Source organism: Cariama cristata, unplaced genomic scaffold (assembly GCF_000690535.1).
Source record: "Cariama cristata isolate BGI_N322 unplaced genomic scaffold, ASM69053v1 scaffold9655, whole genome shotgun sequence".
In the NCBI taxonomy this organism is placed as follows: domain Eukaryota; kingdom Metazoa; phylum Chordata; class Aves; order Cariamiformes; family Cariamidae; genus Cariama; species Cariama cristata.
This window is the reverse complement of record NW_009616977.1, coordinates 21,909-36,304: the sequence shown is the minus strand read 5'-3', so window position 1 is coordinate 36,304 and position 14,396 is coordinate 21,909. Positions and strand designations below refer to the sequence as shown.

At 37.8% G+C, this 14,396-nt stretch overlaps 1 protein-coding gene across 2 annotated transcripts in view; it reads right to left on the bottom strand.

The window, feature by feature from the left end:
• Positions 1–9,204, bottom strand: part of SPAG9 (sperm associated antigen 9) — a 34,821-nt gene extending 25,617 nt beyond the window's left edge. For both annotated transcript variants that reach the window (XM_009700363.1, XM_009700365.1), the window contains exons 1-3: positions 8,907–9,204; positions 4,759–4,912; positions 468–678 (exon numbers count right to left, since the gene is read on the bottom strand). In XM_009700363.1, the coding sequence (XP_009698665.1) occupies positions 468–678; positions 4,759–4,912; positions 8,907–9,067 (526 nt within the window). In that variant the 5' untranslated portion in view covers positions 9,068–9,204. The remainder of the gene's footprint in view (positions 1–467; positions 679–4,758; positions 4,913–8,906) is intronic.
• Between the last annotated feature and the right edge of the window lie 5,192 nt (positions 9,205–14,396).

Here is a 14,396-nt window from a genome sequence, read left to right as displayed (position 1 = left end):
CCCTACACATAGTTGCTATTAATCCATCACTAACTTAGTAGACTTCTATTCAAAGACTTATCAAGGTAATTAAATGAGAAGACCTATGGATTTTGATTCTCTAGTGCGGACACTGGAATTTCTAAGTCTCTCCTGAATTTAACTTAAGTCATCCAACGGTAGTTATTTCCCACTATTTCTGCAATCGAAACCAAGCAGACGTCTATCTTCTCATGACTTTTTGCGTCTAGATGAGTGCCACTTCTGCTGTTTACAAGGAAACGTCAAAAATAATTCTGATTCTAGAAAAATAAGGACTAAAGCTACCAATAAACAACAGACTCGTATGTCTTGCCAATATTCTGTACTCCTAACAATATTGAGTAAAAAAAAGATTTCTCATTTGTGGCATAACAATTGAGATATTTCGTAACAGATTAAATATGAGGTCTATAGTAACCGTACACTAAAAAGTTAAAGCAGCTCACCAGTGGACACGTTTCTTGTCTCTTGAGCCACCTGTACTTCAATATTCTTGCTTACGTCCAGTTTCTCATTTGGCATATCTGTGTCCTTTGCAAGCCCTTCAACATCTTCCTTTTGAGGAGTTTCAGCAGGCAGTACAGGTACATCTGAAGCAGCTGTGGATGCTGGAGTAGTAGATTTTGAGCCTGCTTGGCTAACATCAGAGAGCTCATCCTAAAATTGAGCAATTATCATTAAAAAATGAACACAAATCAAAGTATTACTAGAAGAGTTAGGCATATAAACTAAAGAACAAACACCAAAATGACTGTATTTTACTGAAGAACATGCAAATGCAAAGAAACAGGAATGGAAAGAATACTTTAAGTCAGTACTGCCAAATTAATCTTTAGACTACGGCTGTTTCATTTCTGTTAAGGAGGTTATAGCTACATAAAACATGCCCTTATTTTTAATACTAATATTTGATCTCACTTGATCATTATAGTCACAACTTTAGGGTGCTTTTCTGTTAAGTCTTCCAGGCAACAGGCAGCATTCCCATATTAATAATCCTTCTAGCTGCACAATGAACCGCTGAATCTTCCCAAAGCTGTTCTAAAATTAATTGTTCAAAATATGCATGATATCTTAAAACATCTTCTTACAAAGGAGACGTTGAAGCACTGATGCAGAACATGGATTTAATAGATACCAAAGCATAATATTTGCGAGCACTTCGCTCAAACTGTTTTTATGTGCTTTCCAGTCTGAACTGCAAGCCCTGGATGACACTGGGAATGAGACATTGAACTGCAGTGATTGCTTGTCCACTTAAATTTCAGATCAACTATGGAAAAAAAAAAAAATCAGTAAATAGCTCCTTCTTAGAAGCTGATTCCTGGCAACAGTTTACATTACAGTGACATTATATCAAGACCCACAAGTATGGTTATTAATCCAGCTGCTGGACTCCAGATTATGATCATTACTCAGACAGGGCTGCATCAGGCACTGTGTTCGAGGGCCGGCTAGACTCTGTTTGCCATGGCTAGAGGCTACTACCTGGTAATACTTACTAATAGTCCTTTTCTGGACCTTGTCTCCTTTCATTCACATTTTACCCCTCACTCATGACCAGAGCCATACCAACATCCAGATATCTTAACTATGACTTAAACAGCATATAACAGTGAACAAGAGCTCACTAGAGATATGACAAAATGGTCTGTTTAGGCCAGTATTTTCTAGCATATAGCATTAGAGGAATCTCCTTGGGAAAAATCAAGATGAAACATTGAGGCTGGTATGTGCAAAGTGAAGGCAGGATGCTAAGTTTTGATATAAAGTTCTCTGTTTGGGAATCAGAGCTGAAAGCAAGGCTCCTGGACAAGTCTGTGACACTTAAAGAGAACAGCTCTGTCAGCTCAGGAAACTTCAATTTCTCAAGAACGAAGCAAGTTTGAAGCACGAATTCACTGTACTACTAGCATCCCTTTTTGATAAGGAAGTGAAACTGAACTTCAAGGTTATTTTAAAAAAAACAGACACCTGCATGCAGACACACATCTTCTCACTTGTACTTAGTGTAAGATTACTAGGAATTATAATTTCTAAATTTTTACTTTTGGAACTTCCTGGAAAGATAAGATTTTAGTTTGTGGGGGCAGGGAAGAAAACACACATGTATATCAGCATAAATGTAAAGCTTGCATCCTATACCGATATCCCCATATGGAATTTGCAAGCCCTAGAAACAAAAGTCAGCACTTTCAAGACCTGCCTATCAATTACTTAGTTTTCTTCCTTTTTAATAAATTCCAAACCAACTAATTATTAATATTTGATATTCTAACAAGTTATTCAGAAATACAGTCAACTAACAGACATCTCTAAAGGAATAAAACATGTACACTTACCCATAGTTATACAAGGCAACAAAATCAACATATGAAAGTGTTATTAGATACCTTGTGTCCATAAAAAAAAAAAGATAGAAAAGCTACACAATTTACTCAATTGCCTTTTGAACTGGTGAAGTTCAGCTCCTGGATAACGATTCATACTTGTGCAAGCAGATAGAGAAGGGAGGAAATGGTACCCCTTACCAAGGGAATCCAGAGTTCACACAAACAAGGAATAAAACCTCAGAGCTACTGGCTCTGTTCAAACATTTCCACATCTTTGTATTCCAAAAGCATCCACTAACTGATGCAGCACAGACCGATCACTGACTTTCACACACAAAGCTCAAGAAAAACAGCTTGATAGGGCAGGAGAAAACAGTGAAAAGAATGGTCCTTTCCTTAAAAGGATTTCAAATAATGCCATCTATTTTACATTTCTGACTTTATTATCTACTGTATTCTTTTTGAGCTAACTCTTGGAAACTATACTGATTAAACCATCATGAATGTTTGTTCTAGAACTAACGAAAATGAAATGCAATTCCATTAAGTGACAATGAATTAATCAAAATATCTCAAAGCCTAAGCATTTGAAAGTCAGTGCTGTGTTGACTTGGCAAATTCGTCTTACTTGGCAATGTTTCCAGAAGACTTTTCCTGAAAAAAGACATTAGCTTAAAAATTAGACAATTAAATCTGAAGAAGTAGTAGCTCATCTGCAATACTTCGCATAAATAAGCGGAAGAGAATGAATGGTACATAATTATATGTTGTCTTACAATGATATCCAGCAACGTCACTACTGTACAAGCTACAGAATACCCAGTCTTTTTTGTCTGAGTTTCTCCTTGACACTTACTCTTTGTGATACTTTTAGAGGAAACACTGACCATTAATGAAATGTTCATGCACGAATGGAAAACAGATGCCTGAAAGCAGCAGAATCTTGCTTGTGCCTTGTACTTGATGTTAAGTGTATTTAGAAGAAATAAAAGTATTAGAGAAAAAAGTTTCAAGTTCTGGTTATGACTTCAATATATCATGTTATTCAAGAGGTTCACTTCAGAATCACTTTACATTCACAGCTAAAAGGCAAAGATGCTGCTTTGGACCCAAGGAACTTACTCTAATTAACTACATTTGAAAAACTACAGTCTGGGCTGTTTTGTTAATTCTCCTTTAGCAGTGCATTATTTTAGAAGAACTATACCAAGAAGCTTATTTTGACAATATATAGTAACCAATATAATTTTCTGATGGGACGGGATGGGATGGGATCAGAGACTTCCCTTTATACCTCATCTCCACCTACTCTTAGTCCTAACTTTAACTTGTATTTCAGTCAGCTCTCCTAAAGTCTTCAATTTACTGATGTTGACAGGCACAGGCAAAAGGGAATAGGAGAAATTTAAGATCCAAAAATGGTCCTAGCCAAGAGTTTGTTAAGTGACAAATTTTTAGATCCAAACTCCTGTTGTCACTTTGATATGTTTATAATTAACCATTACTTACACTTCGCATTATCTCCATATGACCTTTAGGCAAAAAAACTGGTCTGGGTTCTAATTATTTCTGGATAGCTTTTTAGTTCTTACCAGTTTAATATTCTCCTGCTAGGTAGTAAGTTCATTTAAGAGGAAATTCTCCTCAGCTGTATGCCTTTTCAGAAATAACAGTACATCCACAGTCTTCTAAAAAAACCTCAACATAAATATATAGGGAGGTTTGAGGTTTTACACATTCTGGAGTTCTTCACCCTGCAGAACCCTCCTCCCGCTATGTTGTTAGTACACCCTAGTCCCAACTGCCAGATTCACCACACTCCAACACTACTCCCCCATTTTTCCATTTCTGCAGCTTGTTCTATGCCACCCTCAGTGTTGGAACACAGAACAATTGCAGGAATTATAGCCAAGCTACATGTAAGGGAAATCATAATCACAGGCTAATTTAGGAAAGTTAGGTCATTCTCAACTCTGCAGTATACCTACGCTACATGCCTGATAGTAGACAGAGGCTGTGTTAAGAGTACTGCCTGTGTAGTAATCAAAGCTTTCCTTCTAAAACAATATTAAATCAGCAGACCTGTTTACACTATCTAGTTATATACCTACTGTGTAAAGTGACTGACCTTTGGAAAGGGTCCCTAGTCAGAAAGAAAAAACCTGCTCCTATGAGTAAGAGGAGAACTAGCCTGTATTACCAGTCATTTGGAAAAATGCAACCCAAACTCCACTTCTCCCAGTAAGTTCCCTCAAAGATCATTTGAGTAGGCAACATACCTGGCTTTACACAAAGATGATTTAGGGTTTTCCCTCCTCCCCTTCAATTTGCTTTTTTTCTCCACCAAGGATCTACCACCTGTGTATAGGCGTTCTCCTAACACAAGGCCAAGCAGAATGCTCACCTTTAGGCTTGTGTGGGACCGTGGCTGGCTCAGCTCGTGGAATTTCCAGTGCTCTGACCCAGGCGTTTCCCCCGCTTCTCTCTGAGTTTCAGGTGTAAGTAGTGCATCTCCTGAGGCTAATGGGAAGATGCCCAGTGATATTGGACGCTCCTTTCTGTTTGAAAGGGAGACAGGTTTCATCAGCCATTTCAGATGTCACACAATTTATTTTCCTGTACACCTCTGAAATCAGCAGGGAAGTGGTAAAATTATAGGTTCAAAGATTCATACACTATGCTCTGTTAAATATAGAACGTAGCATACACAGTTTGTATTACAGCACCTAATAATTCCTCATTTTACATTATTTGAGTGCAAACAGTCTATTCCATGGATTTAGATAGCAGTTATTGACTGTACTATAGCTAATCCATAGTAAACAAAAGGTTTACAGAAATGGAACACAAACAGGAACATAAGATGAAAATGTTTCCTTATTTCAGACTAAATTACAGTTTTCAGTAGCCACTCTTAAAAATACCATTTTACACTTTTTTTTTTTGCAAGATACAGTACCATGTAACTTCTACAACAGCCAACACCTAGATCATTAATGGCAGTATTTGTGAAAGCTGTAAACAGTCATCTTGAAGTCCAACTCTTCTCAAAATATATGGTATTTTTCTTCTGAAGATCACAGGAATTATAGGGATTTGTATAATGAAAAAAAAAAATGGGTCAAGGAATTACTGATGTTAAAACTAGCCCAGTCAAAAATTGCGTAGTTTTAAGCATGATCAGTTCAACACTCTACTTCACCTTAAAGCTGCACAAAAGCTTGTGCCAGTAAGGCAAATTACTTCATCGCAACTCTTCACCATCTCTGCTATCTTTATCACTTCCCTACAGCAAACAACATTTGGAAATTCCAAAGCTTCGTATATTGACCCTCCCCCCCAAAAAAATCCCGAAGTCAATCTTGCCATCAGTAGCGTGATCAGTGAACAAAAAGATTAATTCTTCCCCCTAGCAAGAGACAAAAACATTGTGTAGAATTCAATTCACAGGATGCTACAGCCAGCCCTGAAAAGGAAAAATATCAGCCAGGCATAGAAATGAGATAAAGCAAAGTATTTGTTCAGTCAGGACAATGAAATACAGAAAAAAAGGACTGTAATCAACTAGCACATTTTAAGTATACTGAAGACAGAAGATAAAAGTGTGCACAGAAGTGTGCACAAGTGACCGCAGAAAATGATGCTTCTTGAGAAAAAGCATTGCCTGTAAGTACTCCTGCAGAGACAACCCAGACAAAATATGAAGATTGGAGAGATTTTAGCGTTATAAAAAGTCAAATCACAATCACATATACTTTCTCTTGCAAGGTTTTTCATAAATTAAACATAACCTAGGCAGAATTCTGTGCAGAATTAGTATCTGCATATGAGTTATATGCAAATATGTAAGAGGGAGCACTGAAAAGCAAAAGGAAAAGCTAAACATTTTTATAAAATTTGTCTTGGTTGGGGGGGGGGGGGGGTGTTTTTTTTCGTTTTGTTTACTTAAAAGAAAAGGTAGTCAATTAAGCAATACATTAGGCAATTAAGCAGTAAAATCCTTTTGGTAAATTTTATATCACCAAAACCCAAATGTTCAAATAGCAAACAATTTTAATTGGCATGAACCCCTCCACTGCAGGTGTAAAAAGATGCTCCTTGTCACAAAAATCTTCGCAACTAATCCTCACATCGCATATATCTCAGCCTTTCATAAATATTATTCCAAGTGAGGTCATTAATTCGGAAGTAGCGTAAAAGAGCAAAGTAGGCAGCAAAGCAAGTAAAGCAAAATCAGAGTTACAAAATAAAAAGCATCAGATACTGTTCCAGCATCTGCAAACTAACTGTGCTGAAAAGTCTTCATGAAAAATAGCCACAGAACTAAACAGAATTTGATTCCAACCATTCCCACTATTGTAACAGGTTCTGCTTTTCTTTAGATTTCCCACAACTCTAATGTGTGTGGAGAACAAAAGACACACCACATAAGCTTAGATTATGTCAAAAGACAGACTGAAACCATTTCATTGGTTAAGAAGTCTAGCCCTTCAGTGGAAAAGCAAGCCGGTGATAAAGCAGGCATTGTGAAGGGCCCTTCGCCTTGGAAAACGCCTCCCAGAGCAATGGTTCAGAGCAGACAGATTTGCTTACTTGCAGGATACGCCACAAAGCTTATCTTCTTTGCAGTCTTCAGAAGAAAGAATTTAAAGAAAATGAGTACCAAAAAAGTTCACAACCAACATTAGCTTTTTTGTGGCAGTTTTAAATAAACTTTATAATGAATAGATTTTGATGTCCTAAAACACAGTTCAGGTGCATTACAAGACTACACAGTAAATGAAGTTTGAAAAGGGGCTTATTTTGGAAATGAAGGTTATTATATGCATGTCTGCACAAAAAGACGGAAGCAATTTCAACTTATTGCTCTGATGGTTGACCAGAAAGCAAAAAACCCTTCTACTCCCCCAATGTCCACAAAACATCTGAAAATACGACAGTGAGCAGAAGGCAGGCACATGTTTTAAAAGCCTAAACTAATATTCTGAAGCGATGTATTGAAGCATTTACAGGAACCCGTAGGATAACCAGCCAGATGCTCTGTTCTAAAAATCCGACTGGTATTAAAAAAATAGAAACAATTGTTCTACAATTAGATTCCTTCATCCTATTTTATCTTTTTTTTAAATGAATAGAAGAGTAAGGAACTGAGTTCTAATTCTTGTAATTCCTAAAATGAATTACTAGGGGCGGGGAAAAAGCATAGCTTCCCAAAAGCCCTCAAATCCATTAAATATTCTCCAAGGGAGCAACAGCACATTATAAAACAACCAAACAAAAAAAAACACACAACAAAAACAAACCCAAAACTATTTCTTAAACCATCTGACTGCTTAAACATGAAAAAAAAAAATCTAATAGAAGGTCTTGAATGTGAAGTTCAATATTTTGCTTTGTTTGTTTCAGAGTGTTACTTGTTTTGGGTTTGGTATTTTTTCCCCTGCTTTTAAACACGCACAGCCTTACTAACCAGATCAGTCTATAGATAGTTACGATTAAAATTTATTTTATTTCTTTGTATTTAAATATTCATATATATTTATCAGTTATTAATAATTGGTATTTCTTTTATTTATTGATTGGTTTTAATCCTTCGGAACAACCCTTCTGTGCCCAGAGACCCAGGTTAAAAGCATACTACCATAGAAAGTATACATGCACCATGTGTTAAGGAGAAAAAGTCACATAGCGCTTTCAGAGAACACTGTTTTCCAGCATTTCTCCCTTCTTAAATAAAGTTTACTACTAAACTTACAACCACAGTTAAAGTATGTCAATTTTTCAGGTCAGAAAGCTACATTTAAGAACTTTTCCAGCTGTTTTCCATTTCTAATTATAGTACTAAAACATGTCAAGATTACTTTGGGTCACAATATGCATCTCTGCTACTGCTCCAGGCAACTAGGACAAGCAGAACGTAACTTGGGGGGTGACAGAGCTGGCAGCTTGCCATACAAGTACAGAAAAAGAGGAGAGCGTAACATTTGGCTGAACAATAGCAAATAGGCTTTAAGCTCTAATGCTTAAATAATGAACGGTTTTTTTCCCCGCTAACCAATGATCAGATTTAAAAAAAAAAAATAACGTGATCAGCTAATTACTGTGTCATCTATTAACTGATCTTACATAATTCTTTTGATAAAAAGAGTGAAATTTAGTAGTACAAGGCCTCAGACTGCATACATTTATAGCTACCCAAGATCAGCCAAGTACCAGACAATACACTGAACGTGAGCTTTATCCGTGACATTATCACCACAGCTTTTATTTGCGGGTTACAATAAACCAATGTAATAGCTTTCTAAAAAAAAAAAAGGAGATACATAAACTGACCTTGTACTTGCGTAAATAAAAGGCAATGTAATTTCAGTGTATGAAAAAAATGCATTGCCATATCCCAGTCCATAAATCTGATGTTTACAAACGAATTTTAAATTTACACATAATTTACACCTCTAATTTATCCTTGCTCTTTCTGTTTGAAAGGAAAACAGAAAGCGAAGAAAAAAAAAGGAAGAGCACATGAAGCCAAGGTTCAGTAGGTCGGAGTACCTGAGTATCCTTGGTAGGTTCTGCGTCAGAGCTGGCACACCGGTAGAAATAGAAAAGTGCACTAGCAGCAAAACCGAGAGAGATACCAAGATAGCCGAGTTAATGACCACCGCCCCGCCAACGAAGCCAAACACAAACAGCAGCATGCATCCAGGATTCATGGCGCTGCGCTGGCATGGTGAAACGCCGGACCCAAGGCGGCTACACGGGGGCCGAGGGTGTATCTCTGTCGGCAAAGCCTGTCATTCAGCCGCTGCCACAAAAGCAATGCCCTCGGCGGCAGCTGCCCCGCTCCTGCCGCAGCTCCCCGCGCCCCCCCCCTGCCGCAGCTCCCCGGCGATGACGTCACCGCTCCCCGCCCCCTCGCGCCGCCGGGCTCCTCGCAGCATCTCTGCAGAGACACAGCCAGCCCCGGAGCCGTCCTCCCCTCCTTCCACCTACCGCTCATAGGCTAGAAAGCTTCAAAACCTGCGTAAGGTATTCACATCGAGCCCTTCCAACCAGCGGGTACCACCATACACACCTTCATCCATCCGTACACAAAGCCAGGGCAAGACACCAGTTATTCTGGGACAGGTGCTGACATTTTCCCTGCCTACCCGAAAGCAAACACTCAAAAAAGCTGAAATTGTTTAAGGCCAATGTACAAAGTATATCTCAACATTTAGCAGCGCAACAGCAAAAGCCTCTTTCTACCGATTTCTACACTATTCTCTTACCGCATTCCAATCATACAACAAATCTTTCTGATTCAGCCGAACCGTTGTTGTAGGATTAAAGAACAAAGTCTTGCAAACACAAATGAATGGATTTTTTTTCTTTCATTTCAGGGTGAGAGCATAATAAATAGCTTACCTAATTCTACTGTGTGTTGTGGATTCTAGCGAATCACTCCCTGTTAGCTGATGAAGTTTGGTTCTTTCCAAGTGCTCCATATAATTGTGAATCATCTGTTTAAAATGACAGAGAAACAGCAAGAAATATTTAATAACATTTTCTTTTACTACAACCACATAATTCTTGGCCAATAGAATATAATCTTCTCCTGTAATGCTAAAAATAGTAAAAGCATTCAGAAACATTAAAGAACTAGATAAAGAAAGAAGCAAAGTTATAATGTGTGTAAAACCACAAACCAGAAGAGAAGCCCATAATAAATAAAAAAATTGGAGGACTTGTGCATTCACGCACAGGAAGCATCCTAAGGGCACACAAAGTGCATGTGATCTTACAAACAAAAAGAGTTTTGAACACAACTATCATGTTCAAATCCATTTTGGAGGCTGTTTAAGACCTCTATGTCCAGCAGATATTGAAGTTTATCACGTGACACAATACATTTCACTATAGCCTAACTGCAAAGTACTGTGAAGGTCAGGCAATGTGCACCTCAAATATTGAGCATAATGAATCCACAAACTAAGAATCAGATTACTTCCACAGGCAGAAATATGAAGTCATCATCTCTTCTCCTTTTTTCTTCTAACATTGAAATAAATTTAAGCTTTCTGTATTTTCTAGAAGCGAAGTTTTGTTTTAAATTATCTAGACTGACACCTCATAAAAAGGACCGAATGCCTGTGGATTTTTAGGACTGAAGAGCTTTGCTTGCTTGCTCTCTTTCTTTTAAGAGGGACAGCCACAGGCCAACATGCTGACTCCTGCAGTCACGACTTATTTAATGAACTCCGATTCCAATCGGCCAAAGGATGATGCAGCTCAGCACGTAACTGATCCAGGATGTGCATGGGGAGAAGTAACAGGTATTGCTGCATCACTCCAAAAGGTTAATTTGGACATACGCCTTTGAAATGAAGACTGGGAAAGCCTGAAGAGAAGCCTACATGACTTTTGGTATTTTTAGCATTTCTGCACTCACGTTCAAAGATGAATAGGGTACTCTGAACAGGAAAAAAAAAAAAAAAAGAAAAAGAAAAAGAAATCATAGGTGTACTGCAGAAGAATTTAGTGCACTTTTTTCCTGAGACATATTCAGGTCACATCTCACAGGTTTCCTCTAGAAAAAAAGATACCTATTCTGTAAAACTGTAATTTCTTCTGCTATTCTAGAAAGGGTATACACACACTTTTAGAATGATGTTATTAACTGGCATTTGTACAACCAACATTACATAACCTTTTATTTAGGGGGCAGTTGCATACATTAGGACTGAATTCAGCAAGACCTGGAAACCTAGATCTGGGTGTTACTTTTAAGTCAGGGTTGATGTGTCCAAGACCAGTGAGCCTGACCTTCAGATGCTACTGACTTCAGTTAACATTAGCTTCTCCACAAACACTGCTTGCCAGCTTCAGCTATGCATGAATATATATTCCTAGTCCAAGATTTTCCTGGTAGAGGGAACTGGCTTAAAATATCTTGATTGATGGATATTCTATAAATCAGTAACTTCTATAGTAAGTACTGGTTACTTACAGATCCTGGTTTTCCCAGCTTTTACCTGAACTAATTAATAGTCAGACTACAAAAAAATCTTGCTATTTTTAGAGAAACATTATATAATATACTTTAACTGTTATCAAAAGCTTACAAAATTTATCCTCCAACAAAATGATATAAATGCAGTGTGTTACTAGGACCAACTCATTTGCTTTCTCAATTTTTTTAATGCGTGCTCATACACAGAAGCAATCAAAAGAACCGAAAGCTCCACCTTCAACTATCCACATCTCTTGGTTTTTCTGTTTCCACCAAGCAACCAAGATCAGGTGTTCTGACGGTTCCTGTGCAGGGTTTTACACAAGCTTATTATAATCCCAATTAATTTAGAAATTCCAGGAAAAAAACAATTAATACCTTTGAAATGCACATTAGACGATTCCGTATCCTGTTAATATATTCCTTCATCATGGGAGTGGGATATTACTGAACAGAAGCTGACCTACCTGCAAACACTTCAATTTGCAGCATACCAATTGGTTTCTTGAAGTAAAATTTTAACAGAATATCTGTGGTGTTTTTTAACTAGTGAATAGAAGCTGAGGAACTAGTACCTTTCCAGGGAAGAACTAACACATGGGAAAAAAAAGAGTAGGGTCAGTAAAACCCATACAACTTTCATGTTTTGTAAGTACATGGTTTAACCTACTTTATCCCCTCCTTGCAGTCTATTCTTTTGTTTACTGAAATGTCTCATCATATTTATTACCCACAGAGGCTAGAGGGCAGGTCGATTTAAAGGACTATGTAGTTCAGTGTTGTTCTGGAAATGAAAAAGATGCTGATGGTAAAATAAGCAAATCTGTAGGTCACATACTTGACCATAAAGCGCGTAAGCTACAGGAACACAAAAATAAGATAAAAACCAAATGTATGTGCACGTGCAATGCAGCATGGCAATTTAAAATCATATTATTCTATGTGCATGTGCAGTGTAGCATGGCAATTTCTCCTCAGATCCAGGGTATACATGCCTGTAGTGTCCCAAAAAAAATCAGAAAAACAGTGGTACCACCATGTAAAATCCACACACTGCCCCGACCCAGGGTATCGAGGATAAAAGTTGACAATACTGGAATACAAAGAGCAAAGTTCCTCATCCTTCTTCCCTACCCATGGGACAGGGGGACCGCACAGCTGGTGCTGCAGAGTCATGGGACTTAGTGCATGGATTCTGATCTTCTAGAAATCAGTTAATCAAAAAGTTGAAATAAATTAAACATGGTAGCTTATTGGGAAGTTAGCCCACTGTGACTGCTCATCTACAATAAAATTTTGAATACTCCCTCCAAGACCACTGGGATTTGAACCATATGACCTCCTTCAATCTAAATTACTGAGTCTCAGCATATCCTTGAGGTGTCATCCTGATCCCCCTCCCCGCAAAAAAGTTTAATAAATTACCAAACTAGAATTCTCAGTGCTCAAAGTCTGATCAAAAGTTTTGCTGTGTTTTGAGATTACTCAGCTATTAAAACTTTTTTCTTTGGATATTACTGACAACTTAAAAATCGACTTAAATGGATTTAATTGCTCTCTGCTCAGCACAACTCTTACTGAATTTACACTAAAGGACAGATGATAAAGGACTACATCTACTACCCTTCTCTTCAATAAAAGTTGCAGTCAATATTTAATCATCCATAACCTTTTACTACTGACAGCTCACCTTGCTGCCCTTGAAGTTCACAAGTATTTTGAATATGACCAATTGTTGCAAGGAAGACATCATAAATACCGACCACTTCAGCACTGTTGTAATTAAATACATTGCTCAATTACCATTAACTGAAGGGATTAAAGATAAGGTAATTCTTCCAAGTTTATTTAGTTAACCACATTTCACAGTTCATGTGTTAGCTCATTTTAGGGCACAACATGTACCAACTGACTACAATGAGCTTTTGAAGACATTACAGGATAAATATCTAAGTAATTCCCTTTGAATGCAAGTGACAACCACACAATGTCTTTCCATCTTAAAAAAAAAAATACTCAGATTGGTTTCCTCATATGGCACGTGACAAGTTCTACAACTGTAGAAAGCATTAGGTTTTTCTATATCTTAAACTTCAGCATTCAGTGAAAAAATTAACATCCTGTCGCTAGTTTCTATTCCTACCCTTACAAATACAACCACTCCCAACGTACACAAGCCTGATACTTTCCTAGTCACAAACAAATGTGTATATACCATGTTGTGGTTATTGTTACCTGCATCTTTTCCTTAACCAGGTTGAGAGCATCGCCTTTATACTTTCCTTTCTCTTTCACTCCTCCTTTCTTTTTGTGTCAATGCTTTAACTCCCCCAGGACAAGTTTTAGTAATTTTTTCACCATCAGACCAGGCTCAGTGCTACAGCCCTCGCTGTTCATCCTGCAGATCCAATCAGGTTTGCCACAAGCGGCTCCTCCCTTTGGGACTGTGCAACCAACTGTGTATATATAGATCTTTCTGTGTCCCATATAATATAGATTTATTAAGGTAACAGACACTTCTAGAATCTCCTTGATTCAGTACAAAAGTCCTAAACATACTTCCATGTAACTACCTTTTACCTTTAAGGATTCATGGTGAGCTTGTCACCTAAGTAAAAGCATCATTCCCACTGGTGAGCTTAATGCATCTTTATCCACATTCAAGATGATGTTGCTGGCAGATACAATGGTACGTAAAGATGTTAAATCCAGGCTTTATACATCAAGCTGCTAATGCTTGGCATAAGGCTTTAGAAAAAAATATTTGCCTGAACAGATATCTAAAGTCTAATCTCAAAAACACTATGACCGGTACCCATGCTTAGCCACAGCTGTAACTAGACACCTCTGCTTAGCCTCCTCTTCCTCTTTCCCCATACAGGGACTTGCTGAGGATATGTTTATCCAAATGAACCTGACAAAGTACATTCCCAATGCCAGAGACAGGCTCACTGTTCTGTCACATTGTATCAGCACAGAACACTGAGAAGTTTCCATGGCCCAATTATGCTTCATTAAACTAAGCCCATATTCTGTGTGTCAGGGAAAGA